The sequence below is a fragment of the Sorex fumeus genome, unplaced genomic scaffold, assembly GCF_029834395.1.
Source record: "Sorex fumeus unplaced genomic scaffold, SorFum_2.1 ptg000128l, whole genome shotgun sequence".
Taxonomy (NCBI): Eukaryota; Metazoa; Chordata; class Mammalia; order Eulipotyphla; family Soricidae; genus Sorex; species Sorex fumeus.
The window spans coordinates 59,257,606-59,280,139 of record NW_026606185.1 but is presented as its reverse complement, the minus strand read 5'-3'; the positions used below and the strand labels follow the sequence as shown (position 1 = coordinate 59,280,139).

General features: G+C 47.8%; 1 protein-coding gene across 1 annotated transcript in view; it reads left to right on the top strand.

Moving 5' to 3' along the window:
• Window positions 1–22,534, top strand: part of ATP8B1 (ATPase phospholipid transporting 8B1) — a 116,444-nt gene that overhangs the window by 71,554 nt on the left and 22,356 nt on the right. Inside the window, exons 12-20 of the mRNA XM_056138100.1 lie at window positions 405–595; window positions 3,397–3,605; window positions 6,563–6,606; window positions 7,367–7,523; window positions 14,594–14,782; window positions 17,427–17,539; window positions 19,220–19,384; window positions 20,369–20,480; window positions 20,893–20,968. Of these exons, the coding sequence (XP_055994075.1) occupies window positions 405–595; window positions 3,397–3,605; window positions 6,563–6,606; window positions 7,367–7,523; window positions 14,594–14,782; window positions 17,427–17,539; window positions 19,220–19,384; window positions 20,369–20,480; window positions 20,893–20,968 (1,256 nt within the window). The remainder of the gene's footprint in view (window positions 1–404; window positions 596–3,396; window positions 3,606–6,562; window positions 6,607–7,366; window positions 7,524–14,593; window positions 14,783–17,426; window positions 17,540–19,219; window positions 19,385–20,368; window positions 20,481–20,892; window positions 20,969–22,534) is intronic.

The following is a 22,534-nucleotide window of genomic DNA, read 5'->3' as shown; positions in this document are numbered from 1 at the left end:
TACAGTTACATACTTACAAAGTTTCACACTTAAGTTTCAGTCATACAACAATTGCTCACCCATCCCTCCACCAGTGACCATTCACCACCACCAATATTCCCATTATCCCTCTCACACACCCCCGTCACCCTCCCCCCCCCCATACACACACACCCACCTCTGTGGCAGGCGCATTTCTTTTCACTCTCTCTCTCCTTTGGGGTGTTGTGGTTTGCAATACAAGTATCAAGTGGCCATCATGTTCAGTGTATAGTTTATTTTCAGCACAGTGTGTTGTTTTTGTGAACTCCCTCATGCCCCTAAACAGAGAGAAGTATTGGGTAGGGTCAGTTAGCCTCTGTGAAATGCATGGGGCTGTAGACCGTCTGCAGAAATCCCTGACACATTTCCTTCCTCTCTTCTAGATCTTTGTTCTTCTCCTCCTGCTCTCTGCTGGTCTGGCCATCGGCCATGCTTATTGGGAAGCCCAGGTTGGCAATTACTCTTGGTACCTCTATGATGGAGAAGACGCCAGCCCCTCCTACCGCGGATTCCTAAACTTCTGGGGCTACATCATTGTGATGAACACCATGGTGCCCATTTCCCTCTACGTCAGGTAAGACCTTCCTCTCTCGGGTCTCTTTGCTTCTAGGGAAGAACCCGGAACGCTTTCCCAACTTAGCGCCCTCTTTTCCAGCAATGACTGTTTCAAAGGTCACAAGGCACAGATAAGACAGTGACTTTCGTTTGAGAATTAGGGGTAGTAGAGGGAAAAGAAGCAGACCATGAAGTATCTGCTAGGCCAGGCAGAGCAGCTCCGATCTTTGTTGATTTTTTGCGGGGGGCTAAACCCAGGGGTGCCCAGGAGTTAGGGGGTTGCTCCTGGGATGCTCAGGGACCCTGCAAGTGCCAGGAATCAAACTTGGGGACCCCACTAGTGCTCTAGCCCTTGTGGTCTCTCTCCTGCACCTGGTATCTTGGCCTTTTTTGTAGATGAAGCTCCTTCTTGGAGAAGTCAACCCTCCACCCCAAGCTTCAGAAAGACCCTCAGAGACGAGAACAACTAAGAATGTCCCCTAAAGTTTGCTTTTGTGGGTACAGCGAGTAGGGTGTTTGCCTTGCACGTAGCCAACCTGGGTTCAATCCCCAGGAATCCCATAGACCCCTTTGGCCCCCAAGCCTACCAGGGGTGGTCTCTGAGCATAGCCAGGAGTAAGCCCTCAGCACTGCTGGCTGTGGCCCCCATACAAGAACAAAGTTGCTTTTGTTTTCCTTTTGGCTTTCCTTTCCTTTCCACTTCTCCCATCTGTGTCTTCCATCTTACCAGCAGCCTTGCCCACTGCATGGCAAGCTCAGGGGTTTTGAGACGGGGAAACTGCTTACCTCCTGAGCCTCCTCCACTTTCCCCTCACCCAAAGGTTCTGTTTCTCCTCTCGGGGAGTCAGGATCATGCCACTGACCAATGGGAACCACCTTGTACAGTGCACTTGTTCCCTGTGTTACTCGTGGTCTCCTATCAGCGTTCAGCATCCCTGTCCTTTAGGATGGTTCTTGGAGATGCCCGCGCCTGCTGAGTTCTCAGCAGTGATGCCCCGAGGTGCCTGGGCTCACGCGCACACCTGCAATTAGGAGCATTTATTTCATTTTAATTTTATTACATGCACATTCGGTCTGCTTTTAATTGCATTACATGGAGTCACCGTTGTTCTTTCTACCGGGAGCAGATGCCCTGGGAAGCCATCTGTTGGCGGCCACTTTCAAAACCCAGATGAGCTTTCCCTTCATCAAAGGAATAACACAGGTTATTTGGTTGGAAACGAGCTGTGTGTTATGAAACAAACTCAGTCTAAGGGTCGGACTGCAGCTCAGTGGTAGAGCACTTGGCCTGCAGGGCTGAGGCCCTGCCTGGGCTCCATCCCCCATATTGCAAAATAAAATACAAACAAAAAAAGTAATAAGTGGCTTCCTGTTGAAGTGGCAGATGGCCGGGATTCCATGCTTGTGCCCATCTCAGACTGAAGCGGGACTATGTGTGTGGCCCAAGAGTAAAGTGGAATGATGCAGGCAGGGTCATGGGGAGACCCTGGGGGAATGGACGTGTCCTCCACAATTGCATGGGTCAGAGAGGGAGGTTCCCCCTGCAGGAAATGTAAGAGTTGCCGTAGAACTGTGAATGGAAGGATGTTCTAGAAAGAGAAAGAGTCTGAGAGGTGGCTGTGGTCAGGAGCATGGGGCAAAGCCATGACCACACTGAGTGTGGCTCCCAGTGTGGCTTCTCGTGGACATGAGATGGAGCACTGATGTCGCCGAAGGATCGCAGGGCAAAAATACTGTCTGGGATGACCAGCCCAGAGCACACTTGAAAGAAGCCTTCATGCCTGAGAACTGGTGAAGTTCTGTCTGTTGCTTGGCTTGACATGTGCATGTGTATGCAGGAACACATGTGTGCAGGGTCAGGATTGAACCCAGAACCTCACATGTGAGGCAGTTGCTCTGCCGCTGAGCTGCATCCCTGCAGCCTCGTCTTGAACCAGTGGGGGTAGCCTGGAGGTATAGCCCCTGGTACCTGCAGGGGCACAGTTGGCATCTGGAATGTTTATGGGTGCGGGCAAGAGCAGGTTATGATTTCATCTGCTTATCTCGTTATAAAGATGCCCTTTGCCCACTTGACAACAGCCAGGTAGGTAAGCAGCTTCCTTATCAGCGAGAGAGATGTAATCCCTTCACTTTTTAAGACAGCACTGATCCTTTGTGTGTATCTTATTTTGGACTTTCTCTAGCCTTGTGAGAACTTGAGGCAAAGCTGCCTTTTCATGGTGTGGAATGCCAGTTTACGGGGTATTTGCCAGAACCCAGGCCCTGATGGAGAGCTCCTGGGGCTCTGGCCACCAGCAGACCCTCCGTCCCCTGCATAGCAAGGAGAGACAAAGGTGAACTTAGCTACTGTGTTTGTCCCGGAGTGAGATAGTAAATGAGAGAGTGCAAAGGCACAACTGTCGGTAGGGTGCTAGCTCCTGGGCTCCAGGGCTGCGTGTGTAGTACACAGAAATCCATGACCAGGTGCACCCCCAGAGTGAATGGGGACCCCCTAAATAGGGTGCTTTGGAGGCTAATAGCTAGTATAATGAGCTTCTCCTTAAAGCTGGAGAGTAGTTTGGGCCAAAGAGATGGAGGTCAAAGGCCAGACAAGGGGTCAAACACTTACCTTGCATGTAGCTGGCCCCGGTTGGATCCCCGGCCACACATGTAGTTCCCCTGAGTACCACCAAGAGTCACTTATGAGCACAAAGCCAGGACTAGCTGGGCATTCTCCCTGCTGAGAAGTAGCCATGGAGGCACACCAGGCTAGCTCTGCAGGGCCAGGACCAACCCAGCCCTGGCTTTGCAGATCAGAGAACTTGGCCTTTTCCTTTATAGCGTGGAAGTAATCCGTCTCGGCCAGAGTTACTTCATCAACTGGGACCTGCAGATGTACTACCCGGAGAAGGACACCCCCGCCAAGGCCAGGACCACCACCCTCAACGAGCAGCTGGGGCAGATCCAGTACATCTTCTCGGACAAAACGGGCACGCTCACGCAGAACATCATGACCTTTAAGAAGTGCTGCATCAACGGGCACATCTATGGTGAGTGGCCGGGGGCTCAGCACACTGGGGGCTGGCAGGGGCTGCACCCCTTGCCCTAGGTGAGCGTTGAAGCAGATGACAGCCAGTGGTGGGCGCTGGAGACACTTGGCTGGGAGAGACCAGAGGCCAGAAATGTAAACATAGGGCCAGAGCGATATTACAGTGGTGAGTGTATTTGCCTTGCACACAGCCAACCTGAGTTCAATCTCTGGCATCCCATATGGTCCCCTGAGTACCACCAGGACTGATTCCTGAGGGCAGAGCCAGGACTAACCCCTGAGCATTGCCAGGTGTGACAGCACCCCTCCTTACCATCCCCTCCCCCCCAAAAAAATGTAAGCATATACTTGTAGTGGGATCCGATAATTCTGAATCTGAGTCTGTGCCCAGAAGAAACTAGAATGTCCTGGAAGAGCAAGTCAGACACCAGTGTTTGTAGCAGCATGATTCACAATGTCTAAAGTGCAAAAGCACTCATGCCTGCTGACTGATCCTTAGATAAAATGTGGGACCCAGGACAGGCCCAGAGAGCTGCAGAAGCTGTCAGGAAAAATGAAGTCATGAAATTTGTCTATAAATGGATGGACATGGACAGTATTATGCTGAGTGAAATGAGTCAGAAGGAACAGATATAGAATGACTGCATTCATTTGTGATATATATATTAGAAGAATAATATCCACAGCCAGGGTAAACAGGCTAGGAGGACTGGTCAATGGTTGGAACTAACCACAAGTGTGGGTGGGGCTGAGGATACCTAAGATAGAGAAGAGACCAGTATGACAATTATAGCTGGGAAAGATCATGCTGGACAATATCTGAGGGTTAAAATTAGGTAAGGGATATTCTTGATATAACCTTTCAGTATCAATATTGCAAATCACAGTGCCAAAAATGGACGGGGGCTGGGGAGGAAGAAAGAGAGAGAGAGGAGAGAGAAGAGAGAGAAGCACCTGCCATAGAGGGAGGCAGGGGGTGGGAGGTGGGGGGTCGGGGGTGATGGGAGGAAACCTGGGGACACTGGTGCTGGGAAATGTACACTGGTGGAGGGATGGGTGTTGGAATACTGTATGACTGAAATCCAATCATGAACAGCTTTGTAAGGGTCTTTATCATAGTGACTCAATTAAAAAGTAAAAAAAAAAAAATAAAGGTTGCAGAAGCCACAGGTTTGATCCTTAGCATCACCTGGTCCCCAGAGCGCCTTGGGAGTGACCCTAAGCATCACCAGGTATGGCCAAAAAAGGATGAAACTGTGGCATACTTTTTCTTGCCTTGAAATTTCCATCTGTGCTGAAATATTATTTGGCTTTGGGAAAAAGGGCTTTGTGATCCACGAGTGACCCTGGAGGCTATTATACTGTAGGGAGTAAGCTGACCACAAGAAGACAAATACTGTATGATCAGCCTGTGCCATATCGTGTCATGTCCTCCAGCGTCATTTATGGATGAATATTAGAGGAATGTTCAGAGCCTTGACGTGTTGGATTCATAGGCAGAAAGAAGAAGGGTGGAGGCTGGAGTTGGGGAAGAGGACTGAGGGGTTACGATGCCTGGACTAGAAAGCTGTGGTCGATAGAAACAAGCAGATAGAAATCGCGATGGAAAGGGCGCGGCAGCAAGGCCAGGGCAGCATGAATGGACAGATGCCCCCGAGCTACGCATAGAAACAGACAAGATGGTACTATTTGGGTTGTGTGGGTTTAGGGACCATGCCCAGTGATACTTAGGGGTTACTCCTCTCTTCACTCAGGAATTATTCCTGAAGTACTTGGGGGCCCATCTGAGATGTTGGATATCAGCCTCATACAAGAAAGTGCCTTTCCCACTGTACTATCCCTCCAGCCCCCAGATGTTATATTATTTTTATTTTTTTTATTTTTGCTTTTTGGGTCAAACCCGGCGATGCTCAGGGGTTACTCCTGGCTCTGCACTCAGGAATCACTCCTGAGGGTGCTCGGGGGACCATATGGGATGCTGGGAATCGAACCTGGGTTCGTTGAATGCAAGGCAAAATGCGTTACCCGCTGTGCTATCACTCCAGCCCCAGATGGTATATTTTTAAGTTCTGTGTATTTCACGCCCCCCTTTTTTTTAAAGATTGATGGTTTCTTTTTCTATTTCTTTGAAGTGTGCTGTTTTCTATTACTTTGAAGTGTGCTTCATATTTATGAAAATATGAAGACTTGGGGTCTGGAGAGCTAGCAGAGGGGTTAAGGCACTTTCCTTGCTTGTTGCCAACTTAGGTTCGATCCTGGGCACCTCACGTGGTCCCTCAAGCACTTCCGGGGTGATCCCTGAGCACAGAGCCAGGAGTAATAATCCCCGAGCACTGCTAGCTGTGGGTCACCCCCAACTCCCTCAAAACTCATAATTGACTACAATATTAATATTAATATTTTTGTGGGAGTACAGTTTGGGGGCCACACCCAGTACAACTTTGAAAACTCTATAAGCTGCTTCCTCCGCAACCCCTATTTACTGCTGTACAGCAGGGCCCTCAGGTGCTGGGCTGCGGTGCTTGTGGGATCTGGTTGTGGTGCTCACAGGCTCACCTACACATCCTGGAGAGCTCACGCACATCCTGGCGAGGGTGCCTGTGGGGCTCCCATAGATGCTCAGTGGTTTTTGCACTCTTGGCCATGGTGCTGCCACATCTTTAACCCTGGTCCCCACATACACCTCCCCGTGGTGCTCCAGGGATGGCCTACTCAGGTGTGGCACCACGCCCCCTCCCCAGGTATCTCAAACATCACAGCTGCCAAGACCACCATTGGCACCCATGAGGGGTCCTCGGGGATCCAACTCATGGGGATCCTCACACTTGCAAAGCGAGTGGTTTCCCACCATTCCTCGTAAAAATCATTCTGAATTCAGGGGTTGTCCACACACACAGAGGTGCTCATCATTGAACCAGTGCCAGAAACTCAGCCTGTTTTGTCCTGTTTGTTTCTCAGGAGACCACCGTGATGCCTCTCAGCATACTCATAGCAAGATAGAGGTGAGTCTGTGCTTAAGGAAGTGTGTGTAGGGCATGGAATGAAAACCACACCATGGGTAGCTTGCAACAGTTATGTATTCTGCATATCTGGAATCTGTAACTCCGGAGATAGGAAAATCAGATTCTCTCTGAGCATTGTAGGGAAGAACCTTCATTGTCTCTTTCCAGCCTTTGGAATAGGCTATATCCCTGCTTCTCCTTAGTTTGCAAATGCAATGCTCTATTTCCATCTCCTACTTCCTGCCATTCTACGAGTCTGAACTTCCTTCTTCTCATAAAGTATCCAGTCATCTGTGTAGGACCTACCCTAATACCCAAATTTTCTGTGTTGTCCCATTGATTACATTGGCAAAAACCCTGCTTCCCATTAAGGGACTCTTCACAGGGAGCAGAGGATAGAACTTCAATATCTTCTTATGGGTACACAATTCAATCCACCATCTTTTGTTTCAAAACAATAGATTTTACAACAACAGAAAAAGAGTCCTTTGGTGGTGAGAAATGTGCACTGGTAAAGGGATGTTGTTAGAACATCATATGATTGGAATTCAATCATGAACATCTTTGTTACTGTGTATATCACGGGGATCAATTAAGAAGTAAATAAGTTGTTTGTAAATGGAGCGTCTTTGTTTTAAAGCAGATGTGAGCCTCTTGACAATTCAGAGGGTGTTTGGGTCTTGTTTCCAAGAAAAGTTCCTATATTTAAGTCTTCCCTTGGTTGTTATTAATCAGTGTTTTCTTTCTCTGCTGACCACAGCAAGTTGACTTTAGCTGGAATATGTATGCCGATGGGAAGCTTGCGTTTTATGACCATTATCTGATCGAGCAAATCCAGACAGGGAAAGAGCCTGAAATTCGACAGTTCTTCTTCTTGCTGTCCATCTGCCACACGGTCATGGTAGAAAAGATAAATGGTGAGTGTTTTCTCTCACATTCTAACACAGTTGGACCTCAAAGTCCTATAAAGTAGTGTGCATGTGTCACTTTTACTCTGAGCAATGAATATTCATGAGCATTCCCTGATAGGATGGTAAATAGGGGTGTAAAATCTGAAATAAACTCCTGGTGTCTGAACTGGACATTTGAGCCACACTTACAGCTTCTGACATAATAATCACTGTGTAAATGAAATCTCACCGGAAATAGAAACGGTTACGTCCTGAATTATACTGTAGAAGAATCAAAATCCTTCCCACTGAATTATCATTAACATTTATTGAACGTGAAGAGTCAAACCTTATCTGGATTCTAAGCGGACTTTAAACTTGGACAGTCCTTTGTACAAAAGAACTTCAGAGATAAGTGTTTATATACCAGATTCAGATCAGTTAGGGCTTTGAAATAATAACCAGCCAAAGCCTGGGCTAAAGTACTATTTTCACTGAAAAGTGTGCGTTGGCCTGGGAACCATCAAAACAGATCTGTCCATTCCTATACAGGAAGCTTCAGTGCCTTGCACTGCCCTGACGTGTTCGATCACCTGCTTCCCAGATGGCATCCCATATGGTCCCCAAGCACCTCCAGGAGAGATTCCTGAGTGCAGAGCCAGGAGCAACCCCTGAGTACTGCTGGGTGTGGCCCAAAAACAAACAAGAACAACAGTGAAAAAAAAAAAACGAGGAAAGAGCAGACTTTTGAGTGGGTCAGGCCCCTGCTCTTCTGAGCAGGCAGAATGTCAAGGATGGACCCAGGCTGCCAAACCCCCCAGGGACCAGAACAGAAATCAGAGTCTGGCTTGCAAGTGTACCTTTTACTTGTATGATAAGGATCGAGTGCGATATTATAAAGCAGCTAGCTTCTCTTAGATTTTGCCTCTTCGTAAAATTATTGAACTTGTTTTTGAGTGTGGGGGTATAGTTCAGAGAACTCTCCAGCCAACTTCAGCCATTGGGTGATCCTCTTAAGGGCCCTGTTCTCTCTCCCCGCTGGGGAGTGGTGGGGAGGGTCCACGTTGCTGCTGGAGCTGGGCTGTTTCAGATTGGTTCCTGCTGTAATATAATGGAAAGCTTCAGAATCTTTTTAAGGGTACACAAGGGTGCACATAAGGATGACATGCAGTGCCACCCAGGAGCCTCCATCCGAGCTCCAGTTCACTCTGCGGCTGGAAAGGCTGGAGTTAAGGTCCCTCTCGGACCCAGCCTGTGTAGGGTGCAGCTTTGCCCAGGCTGAGCCAGACGGCCCACAGTGTCCTTCCCGACATACTCCATGGCACGTGTTTTCTGCAGCCACTGATGCTGGTCATGGCTGCATTTCTAGGGATGAGAGGTGGGGAGGAGGGGGAATCAAGGAGGAGTTAGGTGGGGTTGTTGGTTGGTTTGGGGTAGGGGAATCCCACCCAAGCAGTGCCCTGGGGGTACAGGAGCCACTCTTGGTGACAGTCAGCTGTCAATTTCCATACTCAGGCCAGACAATTTGGTGCTACGTGGGGCCAGCCATGCTGGAGGACCCCAGGGGTCCCGCCCACAGTGTCAGGGATGGGACTGGTGTCCTAAATGTTATGAGGTCCTTGGCCAGAGGCTCAGGTGGTACCAAGGATTGAACTCAGGGCCTCGCACATGCTGTTTGGGTTCTGCTGTTTGGAGTCGGGTGCTGGACAATGGGATTTGGGGGTTGGACAGTGGGATTTGGGGGTTGAACTTCTTTTTTGTTTGTTTGTGCTTCACAAACCACACTCATGTGTGGAAGCAGAGATCTCACCAACGTGCACAGTACATGGGACAGTTTCTTCTGAAAGCTCCCAAGGCTGGGCTGTGCCTCCGTGGTTGACTACTTGCTCTGCGTGTGTGGGACCCTGAGCACAGCCTTCAGCCTCCCACCCCCACAAAAAACAGAGGAGAATGGTTTCAGGGGACCATTTGGAGGGGCCACATCTGGCAATGCTCAGGGCTTAATCCTGCCTCAGTGTGCAGGGATCACTGTGGACCATTTGGGGTGCCGGGCATTGAACCCAGGTGGGCTGCGTGCAAGACAAATGTCCTGCCCTCTGCGCCGTCTCCGCGGCCCCAATGGACTGTTTTTCAGTTTGTTCTTCAAGGACGTCAGGGTGAACCCAGGTCTCTGATGGGTCCCCATCTCTGTGTGTATGCAGATCTGGGACTCGGCCACTGGCACGGAGGAGGGACTTTCATTTAATGATTAAAAATATCAATGTTTGCACCAGATAGGATTGTCTCCCTCACGGGAACTTTACCACCTTGGATCATTTTGTTCCTTTTTCTGGTGGGTATGTTTGCCCACATGATGCAATCACATCGTCTGGCCGGGAGGGGCTGTGTTCTCACTGCACCTGGGTGAACTGGTTAAATATTGGGTCTGCCGGGTGTGTATATGCACACGTGCGTACGTGTGCATGTGTGTGCACATGTGTGCCTTTATGTGTTTGCAGAGTGGCCAGATTGAGCGAGTTTATTTTTAGCTTCTGGTGTGTTACTTTCTGGGTGAGCGAAAAAAGGGAGCAGAGGAAGCTGTGACATTCTTCGTACTAACCCTGCCGCGTCTAATGCTGCCTTCACTGGGGAGACTCCTGAGCCACAGTGGAAGGAGAAGGGCAGGAACACCCGAAATCCCCTGACACCACATAGAGGCCAACGAGCTATTCTGGCCAACTTCCGGTCACACCCGGGTGGCGACTAAATGACTTTTCCGGTGACTGTTTGTCTGACCTTAGAAATGTTTCTCGGGTCTGGAGCGATAGCACAACAGGTAGGGCGTTTGCCTTGCACGCGGCTGACCTGGGTTCGATTCCCAGCATCCCATATGGTCCCCCAAGCACTGCCAGGAGTCATTCCTGAGTTTAGAGCCAGGAGTAACCCCTGTGCATCGCCAGGTGTGGCCCAAAAAGCAAAAACAAAAACAAACAAAAAAGTTTTATCTTTACATTGGGGCAGAAGAACTGGAGGCAGAAAATAGAAAACTTCGGATAGGCAGATCATTTGTTAAAACTTTTTATTGAAGTATAACAGGCATACTGTAGCTCTGAATTTTCATTAAATCCTCCCTCATCATGCTTAGAAAGCTGCACAGAACATTCCTGCTCTCCTGGAAGTTCCTTCCAGTTGTCCCACAGTGTTGCCGTGTGGGGAAAGCCTGTCCCAGCTGGGACCAGCACCAGTGAGCCGCTCAGTTCGAGGGGCTCCATAGATGAAATCTGGCTACTTCTGCTCAGCTTGTGAGATCTGATCCTTATCCAAGGGCACTTATCAACAAACAACCATTTCTCCTGGTCTCACTTGTAAACATCAAGATACTGACAGACTGATGAATTTTGAGATTTTAAAAAATTATACTAGGGGCTGGAGCAATAGCACAGCTGGTAGGGCTTTTGCCTTGCAAGCGGCATACTCAGGTTCGATTCCCAGCGTCCCATATAGTCCCCTGAGCACCGCCAGGGGTGATTCCTGAGTGCAGAGCCAGGAGTGACCCTTGTGCATTGCCAGGTGTGACCTCCCCCAAAAAAAAGCAAATAAAAATTATACTAGACAGGCTGGAGAGATAGTACATGGGTAGGGCATGTGCCTTGCACGTGTCTAACCTGGGTTCAATTCCTGGCAGCTCCTGTTGCCCCCTGAACACCAACTGGAGTGATCCTGAAGTGTAGAACCATCATATGTGCCCCCCTGCCAACAATTATATTAGAACACAGGTCTGGAGAGATAGTACTAGGGTTAAGGCAATTAGTTGCCTTGCATGTAGTCAACCCTAGTTCGATCTGACACCACAAAATGGTCCCCCAGGGACCTCTATGAATGATCCCTGGGCACAGAGTAAGCACTGGAAAACAGTCAGGCAGGGTCCAATAGAGGGCCAAGAGTTTGAGCACATGCCTTGTATGTGCGAGTGGCCAACACTGGTTCAGTTCCTGGCATCACATTATCCCCAGGCACTGTGCATGCAGCTCTGGGGCCCCCAGAGGGGTCCAGGTAAGTCCTAGCTCCGGACCACAGGTGAGAACCACTGGGACGGGCCCTTGGGCCTTCTGAGCATCACTTGGGAAGACCCAAAATTAAATAGAGAAGCTGGAACAATAGTGCAGTGGGTAAGGTGTTTGCCTTGCACGCGGCTGACCCAGGTTCAATCTCCGGCACTCCACTAGTTCCCCAAGCAATGCCAGAAGTGATTCCTGAGAGCAGAGTTAGGAGTAACCCCTGAGCATCACCAGGTGTGACCCCAGAAGCCAAAACAAAATTAAATAGATAAATAAGCATTAGAATATGGCCAGGGTGAAGTAAGCACACCCTCCTAGGAGGGTGTGCTTAGTGGGCATGCCCCTTTTGGAAAACAAATGAGTCCTTTGTACAAAAGGCTCAAGAGTGATGGGGGGGGGGGGGGGGGGCTGGAGTGATAGCACAGCTGGTAGGGCTTTTGCCTTGTAAGCGGCATACTCAGGTTCGATTCCCAGCGTCCCATATAGTCCCCTGAGCACCGCCAAGGGTGATTCCTGAGTGCAGAGCCAGGAGTGACCCTTGTCCATCGCCAGGTGTGACCCCCCCCAAAAAAAAGCAAATAAAAATTATACTAGACAGGCTGGAGAGATAGTACATGGGTAGGGCACGTGCCTTGCATGTGTCTAATCTGGGTTCAATTCCTGGCAGCTCCTGTTGCCCCCTGAACACCAACTGGAGTGATCCCGAAGTGTAGAACCATCATATGTGCCCCCCTGCCAACAATTATATTAGAACACAGGTCTGGAGAGATAGTACAGGGGTTAAGGCAATTAGTTGCCTTGCATGTAGTCAACCCTAGTTCGATCTGACACCACAAAATGGTCCCCCAGGGACCTCTATGAATGATCCCTGGGCACAGAGTAAGCACTGGAGAACAGTCAGGCAGTGTCCAATAGAGGGCCTAGAGTTTGAGCACATGCCTTGTATGTGCGAGTGGCCAACACTGGTTCAGTTCCTGGCATCACATTATCCCCAGGCACTGTGCATGCAGCTCTGGGGCCCCCAGAGGGGTCCAGGTAAGTCCTAGCTCTGGACCACAGGTGAGAACCTCTGGGATGGGCCCTTGGGCCTTCTGAGCATCACTTGGGAAGACCCAAAATTAAATAGAGAAGCTGGAACAATAGTGCAGTGGGTAAGGTGTTTGCCTTGCACGCGGCTGACCCAGGTTCAATCTCCGGCACTCCACTAGTTCCCCAAGCAATGCCAGAAGTGATTCCTGAGAGCAGAGTTAGGAGTAACCCCTGAGCATCACCAGGTGTGACCCCAGAAGCCAAAACAAAACAAAATTAAATAGATAAATAAGCATTAGAATATGGCCAGGGTGAAGTAAGCACACCCTCCTAAGAGGGTGTGCTTAGTGGGCATGTCCCTTTTGGAAAACAAATGAGTCCTTTGTACAAAAGGCTCAAGAGTGATAGGGTGGGGGGACTGGAGTGATAGCACAGCGGGTAGGGTGTTTGCCTTGCACGCGGCCGACCCAGGTTTGATTCCCAGCTTCCCATATGGTCCCCCAAGCACGGCCAGGAGTAATTTCTGAGTGCATGAACCAGGAGTAACCCCTGTGTATCGCTGGGTGTGACCCAAAAAAGAAAAAAAAAGAGTGATTGTGATCCCTTAGCTCACTGCTTTAGCGGCAAGGAAGCTGCCACCGGAGCACTCAGGGGCCAACTCCTAGATTTGGGGGTTCTCAGAGGAAAGGCAGCGGGGGTACAGGTGGGAGGGATGAATGTAGGGTCTCTCCAGGGGTCAGATGCTACCAAGACTTCTGTGGGAGTGGTGAGTAGTGGTGCTTATGGAACTGTGAGGCTGGGCTGGAGCTGTAGGACAGTGGGCAGGGCACTTGCCTTGCACACAGTTGCCCAGGCTCAATTCCAGGTATCCCCTTCCCTTCTGAGCACAGAGCCAGGATTAAGCCCTGACCAGCAGCTCTGGCCTAAAATCCAATATCCAATGAGGGAACAATGTGAGGTCAAACCCCCGAAATGTCATAATATGGGAAACCAGTGTTAAAGTTGATAAAATAAGAAAAAAAAAGCTTTATAAATGTACAGTGGCTATTACAATGTTATTTCTGAGAGCAAAATTTTTTTTGCCAATAGAGGGCCTGTAGATGAAAATAATAACTGTTTACATTCATGAAAATAATACTTAGTTGGGCTGGAGCAATAGCACAGTGGGTAGGGTGTTTGCCTTGCATGAACCCGGCCAACCCGAATTTGATTCCCAGCATCCCATACGGTCCCCTGAGCACCACCCCTATGCATCGCCAGGTGTGACCCAAAAAAAAGAAAGCCAAAAAAAAGAATACTTAGAGGGAAATGATACCTATGACAACTTTTCTCAAATTTTACTCACATCACCCAAAATATAATGTTAAAACAATCAAAGTCTAGTGAAATTCCAGGGGCTAGAGAGCATAATCAGTGTGTGGGGGTCTTGGGCTGGATTCTCAGCTCCACAGGTCCCTGGAACTACTAGGAGTCCAGAAGCGAGTAGCCAGTATTGAGCAAAAGAGAGACTTTTTTTCTTTGATGTTTTATTATTGTCATCGTCATCGTCGTCGTCATCGTAGTCGTCGTTGTTGTTGTTGTTGTTGGGGTAAGGTCCCACCTGACAGTGGTCAGGGGCTACTCCTGGCTCTAGACTGAGGTGAGACCATCGCCATTCATGGAAGACCATAGGCACTGGCAAGGTGAAAGCAAGAGCCTCAACTCCTATGTGATCTTACTTCCGGGTGAAGTGGGAACTCTAAAGGGGCCAGGAAGGAATCCACACTGGCAGTGTTTTTCTTTCGGATGGTGTGATTATGAGTTTGTTCTTTGTGTTTTTGCATGTTTTTCCCCCCAACCTCCCCTTAATAGTATACTTTATCTTGAGAAAAGTTTGAAGTTTAAAAAAAAAGTTCATACTGGTATTTCGCTCAGATGGACTGGCTTGTTTTCCTGAGGGTGGTTGGTTGGATTTTGCAAGATCGCCCCGCCCTGGATCTGCACCTCTCTGCCTTCAGGCCCCTCACATTTTCTCTCTGGTTTGGGAATCAGGTCAGCTCAACTACCAGGCTGCCTCCCCTGACGAAGGGGCGCTGGTCAACGCTGCCAGGAATTTCGGCTTCGCCTTCCTCTCCAGGACCCAGAACACGATCACCGTCAGTGAGATGGGCACAGAGAGAACCTACCATGTGCTGGCCATTCTAGACTTCAACAGTGACCGGAAGCGCATGTCCATCATTGGTAGGTTGGGGCTGGAGCGATAGCACAGCGGGTAGGGAGTTTGCCTTGCACGCGGCCTACCCAGGTTCAATTCCCAGCATCCCATATGGTCCCCTGAGCACTGCTAGAGTAATTCCTGAGTGCAGAGCCAGGAGTAACCCCTGTGCATCGCCAGGTATGACTCAAAAAGCAAAAAACATCATTGGTAGGTTGCCCACAGCCTGTATCACTCATGCCAGACCTTCCAGTGCATGCGGGGCAAATCTCACACCAGGTCTCCTGGTACATGTTGGATAAATCTCACACCAGACTACCCCATGCATGCTGGGAAAATCTCATATCAGGCTGCGCATGCTGAGTTAACTCATGCCAGGCTGCCCTGTACGTGCTGAATAAATCTCATACCAGGCTGCCTTGTGCATGCTGGGTAAATCTCACACCAGGCCACCCTAAGCATGCTGGGTAAATCTCATATCAGGCCTCCTGGTGCATGCTGGGTAGATCTCACAACAGGCCATCCATTGCATGCTGGGTTAATGTGTCCAGTGGCAGGAGAAGAGAGCAAGCAGTGATATAACTCTTTGTCCCCTGGAATATTTCCTCCGATTTATGCAAACCTGTCTTCTCCCCTTCCTTCTGTATGATACCCATGAGTTGGAGGGGTCCTGGCTGTGTATTCTGAACCTGGCAGGCCATAGGGGTGACCTTCACTGAACACTGGAGGAGGAGCAAGTCTCCCACTGGGTGGGAGACTTACAACATGCTTTTATTTTGAGAGCCCCTACAAGCACAACTGTCCTTCTGTGATGTCACAGGAGAGAGGATAAGGACAGTGCTGAGGAAAGCAAGGCTGTCTTGAGGAATGAAAATAGTTCCTGCCATCCAGATTCATGTCACTCTGTAGAACCAGTGATGGCATCCTGATGTTGAGTGTGGGATGAGCAATAACTTCAAACTTACAGAAAACTTGCAGAAATGTTTTTGAAGAACTCCAGTATTTTTATCTGTATCAGCCAACCACTGGCCTTCACCATGATTTTCATTAGACTCACGTTAACCTTTTCTGAACCATTTCCAAAGGACACTGACACCCAGTTATAATTCATTCACAGTGTGTAGGTCCAAGTGAGAAAATTTGATGGGATACAATATTATTGTCCAGGCTAGAGAGCCTGTGCTGATGTACAGGACTTGTCTCTTTTGCTGCTTTTCTTGGTTCAAGATTTAACCCAAGGTCACTAGCTGCTTGTGGTGGTCAGTACTCTGGTCATTTGTCACCTCAAACAGATCCTTAATTATTTTGTTGTTGTTGTTTTTGGTCTTTGGGTTGACTTTAAAAAAAAAAGATTTTTTATTGATTCACTGTGAGATAGACCCATACAAAGCTGTTCATGATTAGGTTTCAGTTACACAGTGTTCCATATCCATCCCTCCACCAGTGTACATTCCCAGAACCAGTGTTTCCAGTCTCCCACCCATCGACTCCTGCAGCCTGCCTCTATTGCCTCTATGGCAGGCATCCTTCTCTCTCTCTCTCTCTCTCTCTCTCTCTCTCTCTCTCTCTCTCCCCTCTTTTCACCTTCCCTCCCCCCTCTCTTCCCTCTCTCCCTCTCTTCCCCCCCCACCCTCTCCCACTCCACCCTCTCCCTCTCCACCCTCCACCTTCCCCCGCTTTTTGGGCATCATGGTTTACAATACAGATACTGAAAGGTTATCAGGTATATCCCTTTACCTACTTTCAACACTCAGTTTAACACTCAGTTCTTGTTCAGCATGATTGTTTCCAACTATTATTCTCACACAGGTCCCTTTTCTACCTACCCCATATCCCACACACTCTTGTGGTTGGTTCCAACCATTGACCAGTCCTCCTAGCCTCTGTTTTCCCTGGACATTGATATCAGTTTTCTGCTATATATATTTTTCATATTGGGTTGACATTTTTGGACTGCTAGTTCTTCAAGCTTGCATTTGCTCTGTGTGGCAGGAAAGTATATGCCGGATGCCAAGTCTTCCCCAGTAGACCACATCTGAAACACATGTTGACCACTGAGGTTAGCCAGAAGTTCTCAGTTTGGCGGTGTCTGCTTGATTTCCCCACAATGAGACTGAGTTTTTAACCAAAAAAAATATACACCTTTCCCTGTCTTCTTAACTCTGATTAGGCACATTTCACTGAGTCCTTTGCATGTTCTGAGCCCTGATCTAGGTCTGTCATGCATTGGAGAACTTAAAATTTCGTCAACTGTGAGGAGCATTCTATAATTAAAATAATAAGTCGTCATATGGAATTGTGTTAGTAGTAGAAGTAGCAAGTGTTATAAATGTGTACACTGAAGTCACTGGTGTGAACACTATAAAGAAGTCTTTATGGAAGAATCTAACAAGCACAGAAGTTTGCGTCCAGTAGGGCATCAGTAAATATTAGCTGAAAGATAAGCAAGACTGGAAATCTGAGCTGGGTGAGGGACCCTTCATCTGTCACCTCCACATTGTATACAGATTTCAGCTCTCTTGAGAGCAACATTGCCCCAGGAGAAGCAATGATTTTACACAACAGTGAGTGAGAAGTACAGCAACCCTTCCCATTAACTTCACAAGTAGAGTTTTCTGTGAAACAACCAAATGTAATTTGACTTTTGGCTTCTCTTCCCCTTGCTGCTAGTAAGAACCCCCGAAGGCAATATCAGGCTGTACTGCAAAGGTGCTGACACTGTCATCTATGAACGGCTGCACCAAATGAACCCAACCAAAGAAGAGACACAGGACGCCCTTGATGTAAGTCTCAACGTCTGCTCTTTATGCTGCAGATTCTAACATGTTTTCTGGGACTTTGAGTGCTTAAGTGAAAGACATGTGTCAAACTGTTGCCCCTTCCTTTGTCTTGCCATGTGGGAGGAGTGCAAATGTGGAGCAGAGTGGGTAGACCAGATTCTGGTCCTGCCCAGCCCTGCCCTTAGAGGAAAAACCATAGAGGTCGCTTTTGTTTTCAAATTGGTGATACAAGATACCTGCCAGACTGACCCTAGAGAACTGCTGTTGTCTTTTCCAGTGACTTTGAGCAAGATTCTTAATCATACTGAACTGTGATCTCTATGTCTCTATGTAACCCCCTCCCCCCACCAAGAACCCCACCAACCTCCATTGGAAAGGAGAGAAAGGTATTCTTACATGATGAGGTGAGGCATAGCCTTGTGTTGCGTAACCAAGTTTTGTTGCTTGGTAGTGAATGAGTTTGGTCTCCATTATTTCAAATTTGTTATCTTGGGCCTATGCACTTGCTTCGGTGATATTATGATACGCCAGAATGCCGAGGCTCACTCTTTTGGAGTTGCCTTGTTACCAATCCTCATGTCACTCTGGTTTTGTACAACGACAACAGCAAAATTCAGGAGATAAGCATCAGACCTGTGTCTCAGTTCTAATCCTTTGCATGTTGAGTGGGGCCAAGGTGATGATTCAAGAAATCATCCATCGCCCCTGTGAAAAGGAAAGATGCTAGATTGTGTTCCAACTACAGAGGTGAGGGAGAGCATCTCACACAGTTATCAACATTTGGTGGGTATTTCTTCCCTTCCCTTTAAGAGTCTGAGAGTTGATGCCAGCCACAGGCCCTGATGTATGTTCTGTTAGTACTGAGTGAGATGATGACTTGAGGTCAGGACTCACAGATCAGGATTTTGTGAAGAGAGGCAGTCTAACCAAATCCAGGCAAAATGCTCTGTGGAATAAAGCATTGCCGCCATGTTGGCTGGCCAAGAATAATGGAAAGTAATAAACATCTTTCCTGGTTTTTATTGAAGCTCTTTAAAATGGCTTAAACCGGGGCTGGAGAGATAGCACAGCGGGCAGGGCGTTTGCCTTGCATACGGCCGACGTAGTTTCAATTCCCAGCATCCCATATGATCCCCTGAGCACCGCCAGGAGTGATTTCTGAGTACAGAGCGAGGAGTAACCCCTGTGCATCACCGGGTGTGACCCAAAAAAGAAATCATAAAATGGCTTAAACCTGTTCACTTGATTCAGTTGTTGAGGTCATCTTTTTAATTAAAGTATTTCTTTAATAGTAACTCATGTATTTCAGAATTTGTTCTGAGGGAATAATGGTTGGCTGAGAGTTCATAGTTAAAGGGGCTCGTAAGACAGTTTGTGAGATCAACTTCCAAAGTTGTCACCTCTGCCACTTTGCAGCTCCTCCTTCTGTTGTTCCCTTAGTCATTAAGGAAAGAAAGGTTTTCTTCATTCTAGAAATTCGGTTAGAATAAAAAGTGTGTTTCCCCCTTTCATATAGCAGGCACTGGTATGGTCCTAGGACACAGAGAATACTTAGCCAAACAAAATAAAATTGTCCTGAATCCATCGTCTTTTAGTGTCTATTGTCTGATAGCAAGAGTACAGCTTTGATCTGGAGTCCAGTTAAATTAACTCTTTCTATGGATGGTGTGTCTTTTAAATCAGACTTTTGCCAGCGAGACTCTGCGAACTCTGTGCCTTTGCTACAAGGAAATAGACGAAAAGGAATATGAAGAATGGAATAAAAAGTTTATGGCTGCCAGCGTAGCCACCACAAACCGGGATGAGGCTCTGGATAAAGTGTACGAGGAGATTGAAAAGGACTTAATAGTGAGTTTGCACTTTCATTGCCATCTCCTTGCTAGTCTGAAGAGAATCGGAAGCTTTATTACGTCCTCTTATAGTTTTGCCCGAAAGATAATCTTAACTTTAGCACTCGGAATTGGCACAGAGGAGCGGGGTCATTTGAATTTCCTTTGTTCAGAAAGGAGAATGGAAGCTGCCATTATGAGGAACACAAAGATGGGAAACATTCTGAGAGACTCTCGTCTGATGCTGCTATTTTTATATTGCTTACTAAAATTCATTGTGATTTTTTACACAGTAACAAACCAGCATATGCTTATAGCAGGGTGAGAATTGCTCACTCCATAATTTGAAAACTCTAAGAACAAGAGACGGACCATTTGTAAACAGCATTTTCTAAAAATTATATAATTACTGTTTGTAGAGTTAAATGGCGAATGTTCAATGAATAGTTGGTCTGACCGTTTATAAGCTGGTTTGACTTCTATTCATATAAAGTAGGATATAGGACTAGAGAGAGAATAAATATTAAGATGCATGCCTTGCATGCAGCTAACCCTGGTTTGATCCCCAGCACTGGATAGGGTCTCCCTAGCACCAATCAGGAGTCACTCCTGACCACACAACCTCTAAGCACTGCCAGGTGTGGCCCCCAAACCAAAATAAAGTAAAGCAACATATACAACAGAAAAAGGGTCTTTGCAGTGTCCTTGTATTTGCATCTTCGTCTTGGTAAATTGCTGTAATATATTAATCTGGCATGTACCACCAGTGGTTTACACTTGGATGTGGTTTAATTAACACAGATGCAGCAGTGGCATCAACGTGTTAAGAAGAAACTGGCGGCTCTTTTGGTTTACACTGAACATGCAACACGGCAGCCTTTGCTGTTAATGCCAGTTATGAACCCTGGTAGAATACCAAGTGGGGTGCAAATGGATTTTCTGTATATTAGCAGGACATTTGTGGCTGATTTGCTAATTCCTTTCTTTTCACTGTGCATTCCAGCTCCTGGGGGCAACAGCTATTGAAGACAAGCTACAGGATGGAGTCCCGGAAACCATTTCAAAACTTGCAAAAGCTGACATTAAGATCTGGGTGCTTACTGGAGACAAGAAGGGTAATTTCTTGTGTCGGAGGGAATATCTGTTAGTTCACAACCATTCACAGCTTCTGTTTCCCTTGCCCAAAATGACCTCAGACTTAGCTTCCTGTGAAAACACTCTCCGTTTCTTTAGGACAGAAACACTCGCCCTAAGAGAAGCTCCTCTGTTATTCCATCCCATCCGGACCACCTCCTTCCAGAAATGCCCTTAGAGCAGAGTTGATTCTGGGCGGGGAGTTCCCGACTGTGGTCGGTCTCGGGGGGCTGTCATCCAATAGGAACCCCTGTCCCTCCCGCCCTCCCCAAGACGCTGTCATTTGCTGAGCATAGGTTAGAATGCTACAGAATGCTGGCCAAGACTAGTCAACAAAGTCAAGTTCTCAATTCATCTATAGAAAACCCATTTAACTTCCTGTTTCTGTTGTAGAAACTGCTGAGAATATAGGATTTGCTTGTGAGCTTTTGACCGACGACACCACCATCTGCTATGGGGAAGACATCAAGTGAGTTGGGGGCCGCTGGGTGAGACATCTCACATTTACAAACACAAGACCACGAGCAGGCAAGAGAAACAGGAGTCACCTTAGTGCTGCCTCTCACTTGCCAAAGTTCCTGTGCATGGAAATTAAACGAGAGAATGACAGGCCTCACTAAGCGCTGGGTTCAGCCTGACCCTATTGGAAACGGGGGCTTCTCTTTGCCTTTTCAGGGGTGCATTTCTGTTCCCCACAGGCCACACAGAGAAAGCAGTAGCTTGAGACCTCCCTGATAGATGAATAGGAATTTCCTTCTTGGGGTGCCTTTCCTAGGAATCTTACTCTTTTTTTTTTTTGCATTTTTTGGGTCACACCCAGCATTGCACAGGCGTTACTCCTGGCTCATGCACTCAGAAATTACTCCTGGTGGTGCTCGGGGGACTATATGGGATGCTGGGAATCGAACCCGGGTTGATTGCATACAAGGCAAACTCCCTACCTGCTGTGCTATCACTTCAGCCCCCAGAATCTTACTTTTAGAAAGAGGGGGCCAGAGAGTTAGTATAGAAGGAAAGGCATCTGCCTGGCATGCAGCCAGCCCAGACTCCATCCCTGGTACTCCAGATAGGTGTCTGAGCCCCGCCCAGAGTGAGCCCTCGGCACTGAGTCTGAAACACTTCCTATTCCTGAATCAGAGTGGAGCAGAGCTGCAGGTGTAGAACAGAAATCCCTGTATCAATTAGGAGGACAGGTGTACTGTTTGTATGTGGCTTGTTCTGCTTATTCCTCAAGCCTTTTCCTGTGGCCACTCCCTCGGGCTGTCCTGAGGCCAGTTTTGGCTGTTAAGGAGACACACTTGCATATTATCTGGGGAGGGAGGTGATAGGGTTTCTCCATCTTCTTCCTAACGATGACACCAGAGCTTTTGTGAATCCTTCTTGGGCACTATACTAAATTAGACAAAATTAAGAGCTTTTCCATGTCTGATAAGCTCTGTTGGAACAGCAGTATGTAAAGCATACGTCTTTGTGCTTTCGGGTTTTAAAAAATTGCAGTAAGCAAATAAGTACTAATATGTCAACTTAAGGTGTGCCATGGCTTCAAATAACTTGATTAATTACCACAAGACTTTATTTCTCTTCTGTCCGAGGCCTTAATAGATTTCTAGTTTCTCTTTTGAAAGGGTTCTGAGTCAGGAAGGAGCTCAATGAGAAGATAAAATTTATGCAAGCAGCTCAAGTTTACCTCTATGCTCCTAGCTAGTTTACATAGCTACAGTTCTAACTTTCTAGGTGGCTTCTGTTTCTATGAAACTCCTTGAGTAGAAAGCTGTAGTTCCTCTCCTTCCAGCTGGCTTGTTGTTTACCCTGAGGTCACGCCTTGTTTTCAACTTGTAAAAAATGAGAATATGTGGAATAATAAGGGTAGACACCAGCTCCCAGGTGCAGTGGTTCTCAGTGAGAGAGCGAGGTGTGCCTTCAGGGACTCTGGCAAAGTCTAGAGACAGCGTGATGGTCCAGTGCGGGGTGGGCGGGGGTGAGGGTAGTGGTACTAGAGGTCCCAGTAGGGAAAGATCCTACAGTGCCAGGGGCA